A 21460-nucleotide genomic window follows, 5' to 3' on the forward strand; every position below is an offset into this window, starting at 1 on the left:
CATAACCCACCTGTCACAGATTCCGATCTGGAATGCTCTTCACTGTCTGAATCCTCCAGTAGGTCATCACTGAAAAAAAGTAATGCATTAATAACACCATGTACACTGTAGCTGCATTCTTATTTTCAGTTAAATTTTAAAAAGTAAATACAATGCGTATTATAACCTGGCTTTTCTTTTAGTCATCATTGTACATCCACTGATGAGTTGGTCACACACACTAACAATATAAGGATTTTTTTCCCCTGTCACCAAACCAGGAGACTAGTTTTTTATTTGCCTCATTCTACTATTGTATTCCCAACAATTCAGACATAACTGGAATTAAAATGAAAGTCAGTTCTCAGGAATCTTGCCATGAAAAACAAAACCCCTAAAAACTGATGACACCTTCTTAAAAGTTCCTCAAAATAGCCTCTGAAAGCTGGAGCTGCCAGACTGGGCTTCAATCCTACCAAGGCAACTTTGTAGCTAGTACGGAAAGGGTGTATGAACAGTGGGTTGTTTTTAAAAATACTAACAAATTAATCATTTTTTCATAAAAGCATATTCTGTTCAATATACCCCTTCAAGAGAAACAGGTCCTTCAGTAGTTCTAAGAATATATGAAGATTTTACCCATCTGGCTTTTTCAATTTAAGAAACAATTTCCTATTACAGGTTCTTTACACACAGGAAGAACAGTAATGACTTTGCAGCTTCAGGTGTAACTGCTCACAGTACCAAGTCAGATTCACAAATTTCAACAAACTGAATACTTTCTACTCACGCCCCAGAAACAGATCTTTTTTTGTCTCAAACCTGATCAACCTTCACTTCTTTTCACAACCTTCACAAGACAGCAACAATTCAATACTTCGATTCTCATCCAGCTTCCCCTTGAGCTGGAAAGTGACAGTAAATTTCATATAGATTAAGTGAAGTGAAAGATGATTAGTTCTGAGCAGTACGATTGTACTGACTGTACTATCCTTCAGCCAGCTCTTAAACTTGGCTTAATTCTTTAACTCTCAAGGAGTAGTTTACATCCCTAAAGCTATTTAATAAACATACAAATTTTATATGTTTCTTTTCCGGGTTAAGTAAAGGTGGCCCGTCCACCTATGTCAAATTCAGTGGTAAATATCCAAATTAGGAAAAGGTGACATGTCATGTTTTCGAGTCCACATTCATCCTGACATACTATCATTGCTGTCCAAAAGGGACTATACCCAGATCTTTCCCTTCTAACTGGCTTGTGGCTGCTGTGAGCAGGTTAGTTTAACCTCTGATTAATTAACAGTTATGTAATACAAACCAAATATATGTACCATAACAATAGTTCAATGTTAGCTGACCATATGTCTATACATGTAATGAACAACAAACAATTTTTTTTTTCTTCTTCCCTCCAGGCCCCCCCTTTTTTTTGTTAATAGTGGGGGAGGGGGTTTGCTTTTTTTTATTTGTTTGATTTTTTTTTTTAATAGTCTAATAACAGTTCTAATTTTACTAGCAAACATATGTACAATATCCACTGAGGTAAATAAAGTCCAGTTCAAAAGACATCATCAGGCAATCTTCTCTTGTCTGGAGTCAGAAAGTCCCAAGTCATTCAACAGTTCATAATTGCCTTGATGCCACTTCCCTCGTGCACCAAGAGGAAAACCCATAAATTTAATAGATGTTCCATTTGTCAGTTCCCGGACTTGATCTTCAAGATTACTGTATTTCTTTACTTTTTCTGCCACAGCTTCTGTTAGAGATGTTGGCTTGCTTTCATACCTTACTGTGACGTCATTCAAAAATATTCTATGTGGTTTATACAGTTCATTATTTGCATCTTTTAGTTGCGGTTCCTGGAACACTACCCCCCTCTTCCTTTTTGGCTTCTTCTATTAATAATTCACACAGTTAGTTATGCCTTTTGATTCTAGTATCCTGAACTGCGGGACAATAGCCATTATATGCGAACAGGTCTTGTTCTCTGCTTGACAGTGAGGACAGGATTTAATTGTAATCCCTTGTCTTCCTCTAGCTAAAAATTCTCTTGTTGGATACACGTTAGCTGTAAGTTGTAACACTGTAAGGAGTTTTCTTTGAGGAATGAGGGTCCCAGATAGATGGAATTTTATCTTTATCTCCTCCTGCTGTAATCCGTAAGCTTGCAAAGTCTTTTTCAATCCCTGCCTCCTGTGCCACCATTCTCGTACCTCATCCTAGGACTGAGCCTCGGCCCCAGCAGCTGTCAGGCTCCCCACTCTGATGTTGCCCACGTTTCTACATACCCTGGTCAGAAAAGCAAGCTTCCCATTTGCTCTGCAGTACTGCAGGAATCACACCAAGCTTAAAACCAAAGTGTTACTGTGACTGTAGCAGTACTGTTACTTTCCCTGATGCTGAAGTTTAAGAAGAAACATTCAGAAAACTAGCAAGATTCCCCCAACACCTTTTGTCCTGAGTTTTCCAACAATTATTCACTCTTTTGTTTGAGTTTTGGTGATATGAGAAATGAGTTTCCAGTAACAGACTGTAAGAAGCATAAATTAAATAATACTGGTTTTTCTCACATGACACTTTCTAAGCACTGGCATACCCTCTAGCTTATCTAAAAGTTTGCAACAGGACTGTCTAGTTGTTCAGAGTCTGTATGCATGTGTTCAAGGTACAAAATGAAAGCAATTCCTAGCTGTGTTGGGTTTGTTTGTGTGTGTGGGAAGAGCCTACCCTGTAAGAAGCTTCACAAAGCTCCCCTGGCTCCAAGGTGTACCCACCTCCAGGCCAGGCTTAGACAATGAGCACTAGAGAAACGCCTCTGCAAATCCATATTGGTGAGGGGAAAGACTGTTTTGAAAAAAAGAAGGTGGAGAGAACCTGGAGGAGAGGCCATTGACCTGAATAAAAGACAATCATCGGCCTAAACAAAGAGAGAGCTTCATTGCCAGGAGGAAGGAGGAGGGGAGGACAGAAAACCTCAGACACCCAGTTCGACTGCATAGAGTAGGAGAAGGCAAAGGAGGTCCCTGCAGCCCATGGAGGTTCAACAACAGAGCAGATACCCACGTGTAGACCATGGAGAACTCCATGCTGGAGCAGAAAAGCTGAGCCTGAGGGCAAGTGTGATTGAATTGAGACCCCTGAGACACTCAACACCAGAGCTGGGGTGGACCCCCAGAGTCGAGGGATGAGAAGGTGCATTGGACCAGAGGCCCACCTGCAGCCTGTGGATGTCCCCATGCTGGAGCTGGGAGCTGAGCCCAAAGGGGTCTGTGACTCCATGGGAAACCCGTGTTGGAACATCTTGTTCCTGGACTTCCATGCCGGGAAGAGCAGCAATGGTGAACTGACTGAACCCCCCTGTTCCCTGTCCCCTGTGCTGCTGGGGAGGGGGGTAGAGAAATCGGGAGCAAAGTGATTTGAGTCTGGGAAGAAGGGAGGGGTGGGGGAAGGTGTCTTAAGATGTGGTTGTTATGTCTCACTGTGCTACTCAGATGAATGGCAACAAATTAAATTGATTTTTCTTCCCCAGGGTGAGTCTGTTTTGCCCGTGACCATAACTGGTGAGTGAGCCCCTCTCTGTCCTTCATTTTAATCTGTGCCCCTTTGTTGTGATTCCCTTCCCATCTCACCGGGTGGGGGGAGTGAGTGCAGGACCCCGTGGTCTATCTGTGGGTGGAACCACCACACTAGCACAAACATAATTTATTTTCAGAATGACATAACCAGAAATTACAGAGAAGCAATCAGAGAAAAGCATGTTCCAGAAGTCTGCGAATAGCCTTTACTTTCAAAACGTGAAATGCATAATCCATAACTAAAATGAAAAGCTGTTCCAAAACTTATATTCATCTCTTTTTTCTCTGCCTCTGGAACATCAGCACAGGACAGCAATGAGATTTGGTATCTCTCTGTTAGTGCAGTATAAAAACTAAAACAGCGGGAATAAAATGGAAGTGGCTGTAAAGACAGAAATTTAGTTTGTTGATTTTTTAAGTGTTGAATTGTGTACAGATACACAGGGGCTTTTTTTTAAAAAAAACAACTTATCTCCATAAAAAAAAAAAAGTCTTAACCAACCTTACATTTCACAAAGCATGATTTAACTAAATCGCACTTACCACTTACACAGAAGCATTTCATATTTCTAATTTTGTAGATAGACAGACGTACCTGTCTCCTTCTAATTTTGGTATATCTGAGCAGCTAGATGAATCTTCTAGCCATGCTAGCGTTGGCCTCCTTGAGTCAACCCCTGAGCTCTGTTCTCCTGATAACATAAGTTGCTGCACAATAGCTGGGTCATATGCATTGATCTCAAATTTTAAGTGGACCTGAGAACAACAACAAAAACCAGGGTCTTTGATTTAAATCAAGATATGCTTAATCAGTGATTAGTTAATAAAAACTGGTTGTTTATATTGTATACCTTCATAAGTTTGGAAACATCCCATATGCAGATCTTTCCTCGTTTTGTTGCAGCAGCTAGAAAATGAGGGCAACTTCCAGATCCAAAGCAGGCTATTCTGTCAGTGCCATCTGTGCAGGGAAATTGTGCTGGACTTGTTGCCAGTGTGACTGAAAGAGGTACATTCTGAGTGTGCTCACCCTTCACAAATGGGCAGTTTGGAGAATGTCTCTCATGTTCAGACCTTTTCATATTAAAAACAAACATAGCAAAGATTGATTTGTTACTGTGAAAAATATACACATCATATAAAAACAGCCCTTGAAGTGAAGCTGAAAATGAACTGTGACTGTATTGCAGTCAACCACACAAGAGAGTTCTGAAGTTACTAACACAGCTTTCCCTGCTGTTTCTCAATAGCCAACTGTATTAAAGCCTTTGATCACTTAATGGATATTCATATTCAAATGGAGGAATCTACACACAGTACTCTTAAAGTAATTAGTGCATTTAAAAAAATAACTGTTCTATAGGCAATAGTCCATCATGTCCCCATGAAGAAAAGCACAGATTAAATTCTACAGGATGTATACTAGAATTCCAGTGGTATGAGATATTATTGTAAGTAACCTTAATAAGATGAAGCAATGTTGTGTCTTTAATTCTACATCCATACTTAAAAAAAACCCAAAACCAACCAAAATCAAAACTGAAAACAGTCCTGAATGACACATTTACCAAGAAGCATGAAAAAAAAACCTTCTAATCTTAATATACACCTCAGGCAGAGACACAGCAAAGCAATTACACTACTACAAAATGTCAGAAACTAACAAGGAAAAAGGAGAGACAAGGACTGTGAAGATAGTACTAGAAAGGAAAGTTTCCAGCAAGTCAGGAATCTGACATGTTCAAATAACAATTATAACTTACCAAATAAACAAGACAAAAATTATGTTAAGAACCCTTTTAAAATCAATATAAGGTCCTGCATTTCTGTCACTATGACCAATTTTAGCCAATTCAGGAAATTAATAATAGATCTTGCAACTTCACATAAAAGACAAATATGCCCTGCATGGCCACTGCAGTTTAAGAACTTGAAAAAAAAAAAAAAAAAAAAAAAGAAGACATGTTCTACTCATAATCATTCAGAAGACTGAGTTTAGATCCCTGCAAAGAAATGTTGTCTGCCATCTTTGCCATGGATCAATTTGAAATTAAATAGCAAATCAGAATTAAGAAATGAAACCAACTATTGGTTGGATTTAGTATTATACAGAAATTTGACGTAGTACAGGGAATTATTTTGTGATTTATCCCATGGAATCATTCTGAAAACCTATTTTCATCAGTGACACTCCCTAAACTCACGAGAAATCTCATTGAGATAATGTTGACCTTTGTCCACCAAACATTTCTGACTTCTTTAGCACAAAATTAAGTCTACTTCAAACATCATTAAACTTACCAAGGTTCATCTGTAGGCTCCCAGCATACTAAACATACACTACAGGTAAAGCACATGGCTCTGTCATCTCCTGATGAAGCAGGCTATAAAAATAAGAAGAAACGTGATTTTTTTAATATAGCTAAATACTATGAAACTCTAACTTGGAGATCAAGTCATCTCCTTCTAGTGGCAAGCAAAGCATCACATCAAACGTATAAAAGGCATTTAATTTTTACATTTACATACTAGAAAATGACAGTATTTCACATTGAAAAAAAAAGGATACACTACATTACTATAGAAGAGATTCAGAACCAACATCTGTGCAAGCCACTGGATAAAAAACACAGACGTAGAACAAAACTCAGCATCACTACTAAGACTTTTTCTTTTGGGAAAACTTCACAAGGTTAAAAAAATTTAGAACCTCAACAGAATAACTGTGCATCTGCATGCTTGGAAAGGCACAGGTTAAACAAATATCTCCTATTATGCCTTCAATCTGCTGGAATATAAAGCATTCTGTATCACTCCTGCAAATAACAGTTGTTACCAGTTGAAGTGACAGAGGAAAAAGAATGGAAATTTCTGTTCTCTTAAAATTTAGCATTTTCATGATCGCATTTCAAGTCACCAAGATATGCTTAGGAATATGGAGATGCAATTCTAACACATGGATTCCCTGCATTCTCCTCCTGAACAAGCTTAAGAAATCCTCCAAAAACTTTATCCACTTGCACCTATCAGGCTTTGCAGCTGACATAATGAAGCAGACAATATTGATGTCATATGATACTCGCTGCCCAGCCATTGTTATGTGAATCCACACCACAAACAATTTTTTATAGTAAAAATAATTTCAAAGAATGAAAAATGGAAATAAGCAAAAGTAGTGGAATAAAATGTTGAGGTTGTACTTATTCCCTAAGCTTAATAATTTAGTAGTGTGATCTAGGACCGTTGTTTGTTACAATACAGTTTAAGTCCCACTAGGGAAGTATGGTTAGAGAACTCCCATATCAAGCACACTGCTTTTTTTGCTTTACTTAAAATATAAAAAGTAAGGCTATTTACTCAACAATCTACGTTGAAAGAAAGAAAGAAAGACTGTGTAACAACCAACTTCATCTTTATTATTGTTGTTTAAGTCAGATCAATTTGATACTTAGAAGTGTTTTATATGCTGGTTCAGAACAGTATTTTCTGTGATCTGTACAAAAAAAGAAGCTATCTCAAAGCATGGAAAAAACCTGAAACTTAAAAAAAAAGAAAAGGGCTGAATGACAAACTTTTTCATTATGGTTTTTGCACCATTGAAGGAATCAATTAAAAAAAATAATTTTAAAAAAGACTTTTTCCCTGGTTCCTCAAACCTTCACCTAGGGAACAAATACCAAGAACAACTAAAACTTTTACCTGGTGATAGAACCCAGCTTGAGCCATAGGATCTGGCTGTGCCCACCTATAACCCACATGAGGCCATGAAGTGAACGTCTCCCGTCTGTTAGCTTCACTATACATCAAAGACCTAGAAAGGAGAAAAATTCTACATTATTTAATTCTAAGTGGCAGTTTTGGGTAAAGTAAACTATTTATGAAATATTTTCCAATGCTTTAGTAACCACTAGATCTACCACAGATAGCTATATATACCTTATACTTAAAATTATTATTAACAATTAATAACAATTATTATTAACAACTAACAATTACAGAAAAGTTACAAAGTTCTCTCACTCGAGTGCCTAAAGTACATCCTCAGCCAAAAAGCAAAAGCAATATAACAACCTATAGGCCTTAAAAGCAAGATTAATAAAATAAGCTTCCGTGTAGCCTATTTGGTCTAACTGCAGAAAAGCATCAGATATCCAAAGCTACCCTGCATTCAGGGAAGATGCAGAATCTAGCCCAACAGAACTGCTACAGAGTTGTTTCCTTTAACGGGACAACTACTGCAAAAATTCGGGTTCATTAGTTGAAGAGATACGAATATGTGTATTTAAAAATACTCCAAAGCAACATTTTAGGCTTAACTGAATACACGGTATGAACTTTGCAACACTCGTCACTCACTGCATGCTATAATACTGAATTATAAACTACTGAGTCACAAAGTATGAAGTCCTCTGCAACTCAACAGCTACAAAGCAAAGCAGCTCCTCTCTTTTCCACCTTCACTCACTGCATGTCCCTCATCTGACACAGTACATAAGAAACAACTATCAGCTTTTCATTTTCCTTGACAGAACTTTGTTCTCCAGTGTCATCCCAAGAACTAGTACTGCTAGATGGAAAAGTGTCTCACTTGTTTCTGCCTCTCAATTTCAGGAGATTTTGCTATCTTAAAAAAGAATTGATTAACATTTCCTATCAAGGAAGTAAACTAAAGGACTGACTTAACTTGACACTATATCATCTTAAGAGACAGATGTCAGAGAGCTCTAATCAAAAGCACAATATGGCGAGGCACAGGTAGACGTACATTCACCCTTCCCGGCTTGTGAAAGGGAATTAACATATTAAATCAATGTTATTAAATTATTTGACCAGTAAGAAACGATAATACACTTGCAAAATAATATTTGTATAGAAACTTGAAAGAAGGAATTAATTTATAGACTTAGAAGATTTATCAGTATTCTAGCCAGTTTTGGCTTATGAAGGTTACTGACTTGTGTACACATTATCACTCAGATCAGAAAGAGATGAAGCAACAGTCTGAGGCAATATTTTCTCTGACCCCAAACATACAGCAGATGACTAGAGAGTTCAGAAGTAGCATACACATACTCTGCAAAGGTAACAACTTCCTAAACTTCTAAAACACAAACCATGAGCATAACTGTTTCTTTTATGAAGGAAAAGGAAATTATTTCATGATGCAGCACAGTGTGTATTCTCTATCTTTGGTAGACAAATGAGTGCAGTGCTCTCTTTGCATTCAAAGCATACATACGCTCTTAAAGCTATGCAGCTTCTGAACATCTCAACATTGCAGTCTCAGGAAGGTTTCAGCACTAGTTTGAACAAAGCCAGTAACTTAAGTAACCAGTCATACACACCTGACTGTTCAGATAAAAACACATAATCAAACACGATGAAGAGTAAAGCCTAGGTGAATACATCACGTTCAAGTACTACAACACCACTAGGGCCGATATTTAGGGCTGCAATTGCTGCATTTCTGGAAGCATATGTTGGGATTAAGAGTAAAGTGAATTGGATTTGCCTGGCATTAAAGTCAGAATCCAGACTAGACAGTCTTGTGGCACTCATAAAGGTTTCTCCAAGTTCAGTGATACATACAGTGCATTGTGCCTTAACAGTTAATTAGCAGCATGTGTAAGAGCAAGAAAGAACAGAATAGGATTAATTCCTTTAGCAAATAAATTGAAGACATCTAAGAGCTTATTCTGATATAACTAAGGCATCAAATTCATCACTTATTTTGTCTCAATATACCTGTCCACAGATCGACCAGGTCCCACACCGAGTTCTGGTCGTGCGCTGGGTAAGAGGTAAGATAACCTATCCATCACAGAGGATGCTACAGGTAAGGCAGCAGTATTTTGATTTATCTTCTTGAGTTCATTTACAATGGCACTGGCGACAGACTTCAAAACATGATGAGGAAGGTGGAACGTAACCGTTGCCCACTAAATTAAGAAAAAAAGTGCCTAGTTTATATTTTAAAATTTTAACATTTAAACAACAAATAAATCATAAAGGTGCCAAAAACAAACACATGCCTTGCACCCTCATTTGATCTCAAGAAATAATACAAGAATGGACATACAAAAGCAACATATACATAATGCAAGGAAAGTCAGTAACTTACTTCAGATTTTAAATTCAGTTGGAGTTATAAGCAAGAAACTAACGTTTTTTGTTCTCTTAGCAAGTGAAAGTTCACACAGAGGAACTAAGGAGCACATAATACTTTCCATCCTCTTCAAACAAAACCTACCACACCAAGTCAAGCATTTTGCATGCTTCAATAACGGCAGCCAAATAATTTAGACTTGGGAATCCATGTTAGACAGTACAGAGACAAATTCTTACCTTTGCAACTTTGTGATTTGCTGCTGTTTCATGTGAGGTATTTTTCAAACCATCCTTCAGTTGTGTGATGAATAAGTCATATCCCTCTGTGCTAGAAACATCTACTTTTTCTATGCAAGCAGATAACAGCTGCTGAGCCTAAAATGCAGATGTGCAAGGAAAGTTAGCATCCACATAGAGTAACTACAGACAAGAATTGCACCTGTTTCATCAGTCTGGGAAATGTAATTTGTGAAATCCTACTTCATCATATATTATCAGCATAATTCCCATGAAAGATGCAGAGTTGAGTAAGCAGTTCCAAATTTTACTTTGTAGGCCAATCAATGGATAAACTTCTGCAAGAGTGACAGGAATTACTACAAGTTCTCTCAAGGGCAGCATCACCAAATGTTAAACAAGTCAGTCTTAACAATCAAAACAGAACATCTATTAAAGACAAGAAAAAAGGAGAAATCTATTGCCCCATGCTTTCCCTTCAAAAGCATTCATTCAACTTTAGGGACAAAAGTGACAGCAAGAACAAAGTCTTGTCATTTTTCTGAGTAGCTTTGTATCTTAAAAATAATGAGAAAAACAATGTTGGAACAAAATTAGAGATACATTACTTACAATCCTACTACAATGAAACTGAAAAATGAGGCAGAAAAAAAACAGGCTAGTTTAGAATGTAGACATTCTTAAAACTCAGAAATAATGTATCTAGAAAATAACACTATAAACATCCATTTATAGATGTTTTTTTCTTCCAAGTCCCATCAGTTTCTTGTTTGTCCTTCTGTCTGCTAACCTCACATCGACAGGTAAGATTTAAAAGTAAGCTTTACGTGCAAAGCACAGAGTATTCTAAATCTATTGTTAGGTGGGCTAACATCTGAAAAGTGTTATATGAAATCTTTCAAGTTATAAACACAGGGAAATACTTCCCAGGGCAATGGTCAGCCAGTCCTTTAAACAGCCACAAAATACTCCAAACAGAATGGGCCAAATGGCCACTTGGTTATGACCTTGGGGAGCTCAGAAGAAGACAAGACAGATATAAGGCAAATGAGACACCTAGCTAAGGCTGTGTCTGTTTCAGATTTCAATAAAAAGACAATCACAATTCTTGTGGCATCTCATACTTCCCAAGTCTCTTGCAGATGGGAGAACAACAGATAGCTGTTCATAAATTTACAGTGCTCTACGGAGAAGTAGGCACAGCATAGAGGTTGTATCATAACTTGTCAATGCTGACAATCAGAAATGCATCAAGATGCACTGCATTACCAGCAGATCAATCATATAAAGAGACTACTTAAATTAAGTGCAAAAATTTGCAGAAGAGTTCTAGAGACTAACAAAAAATCAAGACTCTTGCTTGGATAACGGTTGTGGACCTTCCTATGATGAAAGAGGGGGACTGATGCATTTGTATGACATGTGCTTAATATCTGCTAAATTTTTCTGAGGTCTGGGTACCTTCTCTTTAAAATTAAAGTAAGAACTGAAGACTGATAATGTTTTTCCCCCCACCTCACTGATTTGGCAAAATCTGTTCCTACTGAACTATAATATTTTCCACTTTTTTTCTCTACAGAAAGAACCTTTACAGAGAACTGCTCTATTTTAACCTTGAAATAAGGGTCTGTAAACTCTTTAAAACCAAAGAACCTTCAGCTAAAACTGACACAGACTTATAGTTTGTATTGAACCATGTGAGACTGCAAACCAGTGACAGCAAAACTTATCAAAGGAAACGCTGACCTCTGTCAGTCTCTTCACACTCAGCCACACATACCAAGATTTTGTAGTTATCCACAAATGGAGTAAAAATAATGCAAGTGGCAGCAAGCCTGAGGAAAAGCTCTCTTCACAGTCCTCTATGAAGCAACATTTTATTGCTGGTACTCCTACTCAATACAAGTAGTTTAAAACCCCACATATAACACACATTCTTGGTTCGTAATAAGCACTTATTATTCAATACTCCTTGAACACATAAATATTTTACATCATTGCTCAGGGTACGTTTTTGTTGGTGGTGCATCATTTTATATAAATTTATTTCCCCACAGAGATGAGTGGGAAGTGCCCTTTTCTCAGAGTGCTTTAAAGATTCAGAACCTGGATCTAGTAGCCCAGGTTTGTTTTTTTTTTACTATAAGCACTATTCTAAGTATTACTATTAGCAGAGGCTCTATGCTTTTCCCATACAAATAATTAATCTTGCTTGTAATTAAAATTGTTGTACAGGTTTACTTCCCAGGTCTTTTACTTCATGACCACTACAAGGGCAAAAGCTATTTTCCTCATCACCAAGTGCCTTAGAATAGACACTACCTTGTATTAGGCAACATTTGAAAACAATATGGTACCTCACCTAATAAATGCTATGCTAGCACAAGGTAAATCAACACAACAAAATGGTAAGCATTACACTCTTAAGCAAAAATGTATACACTAGAGTCCCTTAAAGTGACACCAAATGCTCGGTTATATTGCCTCAAACCAGGAGGAATCGCATTACAGTTGCAATAGTCAAAACATAAAGGGAAGCCAGGTTTGCAGGGAAAAAAGTCTTTCACTAGGCCAACTGCCCAGGCTAGAAAAGTTAGATTCCAGCATTAAGTCTTCACATGTAGCAACACCATATCAGCTGATTTTTAACTGTCTTTTTTTCCCTGGAAGCCTATAGCAAAAACTTTCAAGGATGCCTAGCAGCCCAGACTGACTTCTAAAAGTGCATATAAATTCCACACATGAGCACTGGCAAAGAAGCTCTAGAAACAAGTCCTTATTTCTGGTCACTAAAAAGTTCTTTCATCTGAAATAATGTGCTCTCAATGAGGCAAGCTCTTATTTGTTTGAGATATGGATAACTGCAAAAAGCTATTGCCCTATGACAGCTAATAACTAAGAAACTTTTCCTTTACATGCTGTTAATATCACACTAGAAACTCATGGTCAAAAGTCTGGTTTCAGTATTTCTAACAGAGCTATTTACATGCTCTTTCCCCGCCCCCCCCATCTTACCTCTGTAACCGGCAATTCAAGCTGAACCACGTCATCTTGTTTTGAAACAGGCGTTTGCAGAGCTGTGTCTAACAGTAAGATGCCATTGAGATCTTTTCTACATCCTACTGCATAATCATCCACAAAGATCACTTTGTCCACAGCAGAAATATACTGACATTTCACCCGTCCACCTGGTTTAGCTATAAAGGGAAAGACAAAAAGCGAGATCCAATTAGGAAACAGCTTTTATAAAAGGCCTCTAATATCTGCTCTGGAAAGTAATGTAACACTTCAGCAAAATCTTTACTTCTTGAGATGATAAAAAACTAGCATTTTAGCTACTACAACTTTCATCAAACTTTTATATTTCCTATGTTAAAAACAAACAACCAAAATCTATACATCCATCAGCAACTACAACCATTTTACTCCTATAATAGAAGCCATCATTCAAGTCCTGCTCCTACCAGGAAGCATAAATTAGTGTTTTCAAGCCTAATATACATTCATGATGTACTTGATGTTAGCTGACAATCAATAATAGGAATTAAATTGCACAAACCAGCATGAAAAATTAAGACAAAACTGCTAAATTACCACTAAGGCTGATTAACACCGTTTCATCAAGCAAACAGTACTCAAACTTCTGAAAACTAAGTACAGCATGTAACATGTGCCAATGCTACACGTGTTCCTTGAGACACCAAGGTAGCTTATTTCTGCTCAGTGCTACACACGTGGTGTCAATCACAGGTTAGAGAAGTTTGGTGGGGGTGGAGGAAGACTGTCAGCAGATAAATCAGGAAAAGCTGTGGCAATGGATATTATCCCCAGAAATGTTTAATGTTCCTCAACATTATTACTTGTCTAAGGCTGGGCGGATTGTAAAACTAAATCCATGTAATATGCTATCTGTGCAGAAGGCAAAATGCTTTAATTCATGGAAAGTGTAAGCTGCTGCTGCTACAGAAGCAGACTGTATGTGTGTTATAAGTATATGGACACATTATCCAAAGGGCAAAGCTGAAATCGCTGAATTGTCAACATAGATCTCTTCTTGTTGCACAGGAACAGGAGTTTCACTAAATTTTGCATTAATCAAGTCCTGTCCCTGTTCTCCTCTTTCCTCAGACACTGGATACTATTTTTATCATGAATAATTAAAAATCACCATTTAGGTAGCTAGCATGCAGATAAAGACACCTCCATAATTCTGCTGTCTTCGCATTTTGATATAGTTAAATGGAAATTAAAACTTGCCCAAACACAGGGCACGTCAATCTGACCACATTGCATCTGTGGCATCCTCTCTTGAAAACTCAGGTCAAGAATAGTTGTCAGCTGCCCTTCTCACCAAAATTTTGGAAACAGTGACTCATATACTCTTAAAATATAGTACATACGCCTTTGCTTGCACAAAGTATACTGCAATTGTAATCATTGCTCTAGCAGTCAGAAACACTTCAAAGAGCCCTGGAATCACTTAATAGTTGTGAAGTCCTTAGCCCTATCTCAACAAAAAAAGGTCCTCTGAATGGCAAATCAACTAGTTCCATACTGTATTTTTGCCAATACATTGGAGCTCCTCACACAAGACTTTCTACAGACAACACAGCTGCAGGCAAGGAAGTAAGTCATTCTACAGAAAAATAATGGTTTGACAAAAATTCAAATACAAGCTTTAACATCTTTAAAAACATTAGTTTCAACAATGTACTGGACACTATTATGTAAATAAACTGAAAGGGATCTGATGCCCTAAACCAGAAACCTCAGTAGATCCACATGGTGTTTGCCTTCTATTCAGATGGATTGTTACAGGACACTTTAACCCATCACTTCTCCCCTCCTCCTTCCCAGAGAAAACAGGAAAAGCAGCTCAACTTTTCTGTCAGTGCCAACACCATGAACAGTTTCTTTTGCACTTTCCTTATTTCCTGTCATGCATGGGAGTATGCTCATGCCCTATGACTACGAGTTCAGCAGCCTGTAGGAGCCCCAGCCCTTGTGGCTTTCCAGGCTAGATCGTTCTTATTTTATAATTTCTGTAGTGAAGTTAGTGAAATCTCATGTCTAAAGCACCAAGTGGCTAACTAATATCCTCTGTGCACGCAGTCTCAATTTTTAGAAGCCACTAATGAGGTAGGTAACATGCCTAATCAATATAATACTTCTGCTTTGTTAAGAAACAAAACAAAAAGTTGTAACTACAGCACAAGAAATATATTGCCTAACAGCTGCCATTCTCACTGTGCTGGTTAATTATTTTGGTTGGTTACACTGACAGAAAGACTCTGGCCAAACTATCTCTAGAAAGTTATTTACAGTTGCTGGTTGTATTTTATTCCATACACATAAAAACAAAACAAGCTCCCTTAGCCTAAGTCAATGGAGCTTGAAGGAAATGATTCAATCAACAGTGTTGTTCCAACATCTTGGGGAAACACACTCTGCAACTGACTGGTTTACACTCTGAATAGCCTCTGAACTGTTGACAAGCTATTTTGTAAATTAGGGAGATTAATTTTGAAGTACAGAGAACACATTTCAAGCTGGTTCTACTGCTTGAAAACTCTATCATAGTTCACATATGGCTGGCCATAGGATCAAAACAGTCGGTTGAGAAACAGAAAACTAAAGAATTTAGATGTCATCGCTGTAGAAGAAATGCCCAGAAAAGTTTAATCATCCTCAAAGCACTGGCAGAAGGGTCCTTTCTAACTCAGGATCAATGTTTTACAATGTGCAAAAGGACTCCAACCAATACCCTTTAACAAATCTACCAGTGGCACGACAACATTATGTCCTGCCTGTTCAGTCTGGCAAAGTCTACTAGCAATAAGTAGTGATCTGCATCTTCACAAATCACAGTTCAAAACTTCCACATAAACTCACTAAATTACTTAAGCCAGATCATCAAAACCCGACTGTTATTTTCATTTTAGCCCTAATTCCTTCAGCTATGACGGAAGGGGAAATAGCCATTCAAAGTTTTTAACAATTTTGCTCTTCAGTGCTGGCACAAGTGGATCACTCGCAAAATATCTGGCTTATCTGTCTGGGATTAAAGACAAAACAACTCACAAAGTCATCATTAAACCTTCTGCCAGTTCCTACAAGGAAACCTGGCAGGCTGCTACTATGCTAGAAGTGCAAGCCCAATAGTATACTACATTATGCCATGCCATGTCATCTATAACAACCTTAGAACTAGCAATCTGAAAACTTAAAACAAAAGCAAATGAACATCAGATTGCAGAAATAAAGAATTTGAGAAAAGGAACATTCGCCCTCCGCCTTCTCTAGTTTGAACAATATACAACAGAGATCAGCAATTTCCTGCGATCAAAATCTGACCTACAAAAAAGATATTGGAGAAACCAAACTTTTTTGGAGAATATATAACGGTCTAAGTAGCACCTATTGCCCCTTCTTGTCTGCAGACATTAAGATGAATCAAACTAATTAGAGAATTAGCCTTGTGTTTCAAGAAGTAGAAGAATGAAAAAGCTTGTCTCCATTTCTCTGCTACAGACAGCTTTAGCCTCAAAGCCTTAGAGCTTAAGAGAAAGTGGCTGTCACCTGAATATACACAGCCACCATCATGAAGAGATGTAGGTTAGTTGATGTTGACAGCAACACCTTTGGTTACCTTTCAAACAGCTAGCCAGGAATGGCGCTAAAGCACATAACAAAGTCAGTAATTCTCCTGACAAGAGGCTCCAAATGCACAGCACGCAAAAAAACTCAAACATTTTCTAAATTACAGTAAAGTAACACTTTTATGCGCAGCTATAAAGTGAGAGTGGTAAACACATGCATCATAGCACTAATTCCATCATGCCAAGAACAATCAAACATCCACAACTTAGATCTATGAATGCAACTAGATCTTTAGATTAAAATAACGTTTTTGGAGAAACAGAAATCCCATCTGCTCAGCAAAACACACATTATGTGAACTGATGCCAGGTTTTGCACTTCCAGTTTAAACTAGAATATCCAAACAGTATCTCAGAACTCATTTCAAAATATTGCAACCGTGGGAAGCTAAATGGATAAAGTTTCAGGAGATCAAAAGCCCTATCTATCCTATTAACTTTGTATAATTAGATTTGAACATCAAGCTATCTAAAGACAAAAGAATCCAAAAACTTGAGAGAAGAGAATGGTACAACTACAGAAATCCTTAAGATTTACTGTTAGAATTAAAACCAAAATTTTAATTTTACCCTTTCTACTGTGAAGTGTGGGTGTAAAGCTTCAAGTTTAGGAGATATTACCACTCATGGTAATATGCTGTGTGAAATTCTCCTTCCAGAAGCCAGGTTAGTAGGCAGCAAAACCATCCTTTCCATCACAGACAAAAGTGCTTCTTGCCAGAACATTGCTCAGCTAATTCTCACACATTTTTCACATCAACTTGGGATTTAAAAAACCATACTATCAGTTGTCCTCATTTGTTTAGATGCAGGTGTCTCTCCTACTGCTGCTGTTTCACATAATCATAAAACCAACTGAAAAATCCAGTTAATTTTATAATGAGAAGTTATAATTAACACAAGTTTGCCAAGGCAAGCATTATCAGAATACTCGCAGTTTGAGTAGGTTCTACGGTACAAATTTAAAAACAAAACCAAACCAAACCAAAACACCCCCCCCAAACCAAACTGTCTTAAATTTAACTTGCTATCTTAAACTGCTATATTTGCAGGAAACTATTTTGAACTAACACTACATAAAATCACAATTATGGATCAGTTGCAAAGGGTAACACTTTCACATGAAAGAGTACAAAAAGCAAACCCCTGCAAGTCTGGTTTAAAAAGGAGAAAGTTGTCTCTAAATTGGTTTACATCAGTGGCTCCCAAAGGAAACAATGACATGATGATTATGAACATATGGGAACACAGCAATGAGAAGATGGCTAAGGCATGGCCAAACCAGGCCATGACTGCTCATCATCACTGAATTTATCAGATACAGATTCTCTCCTGTTCTTCCTCTTCTGCTCACCTATATCTTCATTGGGACCTTTAGAAGTACAGTTTTATCTTCCAGGTCCAGCCCCAGCCCCTTATTTGCTCTAAGTATCACCTCAAAGCATTTTGCTGCCACCATTAAGACACTCCATGGGTCCTTCCTTTCCCAAAACAAAAGCATTCCCAGACTGGAGGAAAAGATGAAAAGGAATCTATTGGATGAACTCAAGTTCACGTTGCTATTTTAGATGAAGTAGACAGGCTTAAACCAGCTATACACAAGCAACATTTTCTCTTTTAGATTTCACTATCTACACACACCTCCATCTGCCACATCACCTGGAAGAGCAGTCCAATATGGCCGAATAAAGCAAAAGCAAGTTCAGAGTTGAAAAAGAAAACAAAAAACATTCTCCAAACAGCTAAAGGAGACAGAAACACCCAGCTTGACATCACAAAGTGCCTTCAAACTTCCTTATTTGCCAAAACTGGATTTAGTTAATCAAGAACAAGCCATGTGATCTACAGTTTATCTTTCTCTTTAGCAACAAACAGGACAGAGCTGTTTCAGTATCAGTTTCATTCTACGATAGCTGGTTTTAATAATCCTTCTTAGAGCAGAATTGAAAGACATGTTATGTAGGCCAAAGCATTGGAGACTGCCACATGAATATTAACTAGGTATGTCTGATCAAGCAACTACTAACAGAAGCTAACATTTAACACTTAAAAGGTTTCAGAACATAAATAAAAACCCACTGAGATCAAGGCAGCTCATATCTCACTAGCTTTGCAGGCATAGGGTCCTCTTCCACCCTGCAGACTTAAACAGAGACTGAATCAGCAGGAAGACACTGGTGAGCTCTTTGTGCCCACGCTCTTCATGTTGTTTCAGATCTCCATGTATCTAACATTACTGCCATCTTGTATCCCGTACAGAACGTAATTGTTCACAGAGCTTTATGCCATTATCCCCAAAATTTAAGTCCCTGCAATTCTCCTGCAAACACCTCACAGAAGACAGTATCTTCTTCAAAATTTTTCTCAAAGTGAAAACTATGATTAAAAATTTTCAGGAAACAGTATCCACACGGAACCAGAGACAGGCAAGGAATACTTCACTGCTCAGTAACAGGAAGTTTCCATTCTTCAAGAGCAATTCCCATCACAGCATTTCACAACAAAGAACCTTTGCCAGATGAAATTTTACCACTAGTTCCTCTTTTTGTCACTAAAGTGGCTAGAGCATCCGAGATCACCCATTATGCATCCTGCAGTCTCTGTAACAGGAGAGAACATCTCCAGTTATGGCACTTTTTAAACTCCAAGACTGTTTGGCAGGAAATGGTTTAGCTTCCACCCCGCCAAGCCCCAGTACTATAAGGAGCTTTCAAAATACCAAGTTAGGAGAAGCAGCAAGTTCTCAAAAGCAGATGGATGGGCTACAAGGCAAGTGAAAAACTGGCTAGACTGCCAAGCACAAGTTAGTAGTTACAGATTCAACATCTACCTGGCAGCCACTTATGAGTGGCACTCAGCAAAGCTTGATATTGTTTGCTATCCTCATTGATGGCCTGGATGATAGGACAGACTGTACCTTTAGCAAGACTGGATGACACCAAATGGAAGGCAACTGATGCATTAAATGGCAGGGCTGCCTTTTAAAAGGATCTCAAAATGCCTGAGAAATGGCTTGACACAAACCTCCTGAAGCTCAACAAAGACAAATGCAAGGTCTTAGACCTGGTATGGAATATAAGCCCATCATCAGAAGCTGGGGATCAACTGTCTAGGTGGCAACCCTACAGAATGAACTTGGGATCCTGATGGACAGGCTGAACAAAAGGCAGCAATGCATCCTCACAGTGGCCAACTGTTACCACACAGGGGACCAAACAGGCAGTAGATCAGGGGAAAAGGTTAGTCCCCTCTGCTCAGCAATGTTGAACCCACATCCAGAATACCATGTCCGGCTTCAGTCCTCCATCTGAGATACCAGCATATATGGGAGGTACCCCTGAAAGGGTACTAGACAGTTAGAAGACTGGAGCATACAACACATGAATAAAGACTAAGATAACTGGGTTCATTTACTCTGTAGAAAAAAGGGTTGAAATGCAACACTGAACACAAAAGCAACCATAATGGATCAGAGGAAAATGCACATGACCCCACATTTTGTCCAAGACAGTGGTCTAAACCAAGTGGTTAGTGAAGAATTTAAGATAAGGTATGTATATAATGGTACTTTACTGTAACACTCAGTCCCTGCTAATTTGTGCTCAGGGACCTTCTGAGACAAAAAGTGATTTCTTTTTTATATAATGAACTTTGATAGGTTGTTCTTCCATCAGTTTGTCCAATGGTGTTGTAATTCCAATAAATATCTAGCACTCACAATGTTCTGTAAACCAGGAGCTCTGTATTTTACTGTTTCTCACAGTTACTTCTTTTGATGCTCTCAACTCTTGTATTAGAAGAGACAATCAACTCCCAATCTATATTTTTCACACATCCAGAATTTTGCAAACCTCTCTCATTCTCTTACCTCCTCATTCCCAATCATCCCCATCATCATAATAATTTTTTCAGGTTGAATACTTTCTCACAGACATAAGCTATCCCACATCTTAAGTTTCTAGTTGTTACATGCTTTCTGAGTTGGAAATATCAAAATTGCACACGTACAGACATTGAAAGGTTCATAATCTCCTCAGCAAGTTCTGTCACTAGAAGGGGACCTTCAAAAAAGCTAACTTAAGTCTTGTAAGCCTGGTCTTGCCAGGTTCCTTCTATAGGTAATGGGTAGCAGGTTCCTCCAAAAGTTGAGTAAGGACTTTTCCTTTCTCTGTATTGAATGGAGAGGCAACCTAAGGTTATTTGTTGAAAAATGCTAATCTTGTTAATTCAGACTTTAAAAAGCTATAGAAAACTGAACACAAAAAATCCACTAATAAACAAAAAATCTCACAAGCAGTGCTATATGTCATCATTTACATCACAATATAAATCTAGGATCCTGTAGAAGACAGGTCAACTAAGTCTATCACAGTATTTCTCCAGTTACCAGTGTCTTCTTGCTTTCCAATAAAACACTCCTTATCTCCCCAGCCTTCACAGCCATCTATCCAGCTTCCTACTTCCTTAACCATTTCCCCATTGTCATCCAGCCACTCCATCAGAGCTCTCAGTCCCACCCCTCACTCTCCCAGCTCTTCCTTTCCATGAGTCTCTGTGGCCTGTTGCTCAGTAAACAGAGTTTATCAAATTCTTCTCCTACAGCTGTCAAACGCTCAGATGAGATGTTGATTGCTTCTCACTCAGTCAGGTCAGAGAAGTGCGATGGATCAAACAGTTTGCCCTCCACAAACTGTACAGGGGACTAAAGAATTGCCAACAGACTGTATGCTATGCATGCCTTCATTAACCAGCACTTGAGATGGGATATGTTTTCACTAATGCTACTAATTTTCAAGACGACTTAACTGGTAAGCAAATTGTTTCCTCTCTTAAGTTACACATTAAAAAAGTTATCAATAAAATACTCACTGAAGAGCCCTAGCAAAGACCTCAAGAAAATGT

At 38.1% G+C, this 21460-nt stretch overlaps 1 protein-coding gene across 1 annotated transcript in view; it reads right to left on the reverse strand.

Moving 5' to 3' along the window:
• Positions 1-21057, reverse strand: part of BIRC6 (baculoviral IAP repeat containing 6) — a 180083-nt gene extending 159026 nt beyond the window's left edge. Inside the window, exons 1-9 of the mRNA XM_029086930.1 lie at positions 20946-21057; positions 12915-13096; positions 9900-10037; positions 9300-9493; positions 7254-7365; positions 5856-5938; positions 4406-4628; positions 4150-4310; positions 11-69 (exon numbers count right to left, since the gene is read on the reverse strand). Of these exons, the coding sequence (XP_028942763.1) occupies positions 11-69; positions 4150-4310; positions 4406-4628; positions 5856-5938; positions 7254-7365; positions 9300-9493; positions 9900-10037; positions 12915-13096; positions 20946-21057 (1264 nt within the window). The remainder of the gene's footprint in view (positions 1-10; positions 70-4149; positions 4311-4405; positions 4629-5855; positions 5939-7253; positions 7366-9299; positions 9494-9899; positions 10038-12914; positions 13097-20945) is intronic.
• Between the last annotated feature and the right edge of the window lie 403 nt (positions 21058-21460).

The sequence above is a fragment of the Antrostomus carolinensis genome, unplaced genomic scaffold (genome assembly GCF_000700745.2).
Source record: "Antrostomus carolinensis isolate BGI_N321 unplaced genomic scaffold, ASM70074v2 scaffold2889, whole genome shotgun sequence".
Classification (NCBI taxonomy): domain Eukaryota; kingdom Metazoa; phylum Chordata; class Aves; order Caprimulgiformes; family Caprimulgidae; genus Antrostomus; species Antrostomus carolinensis.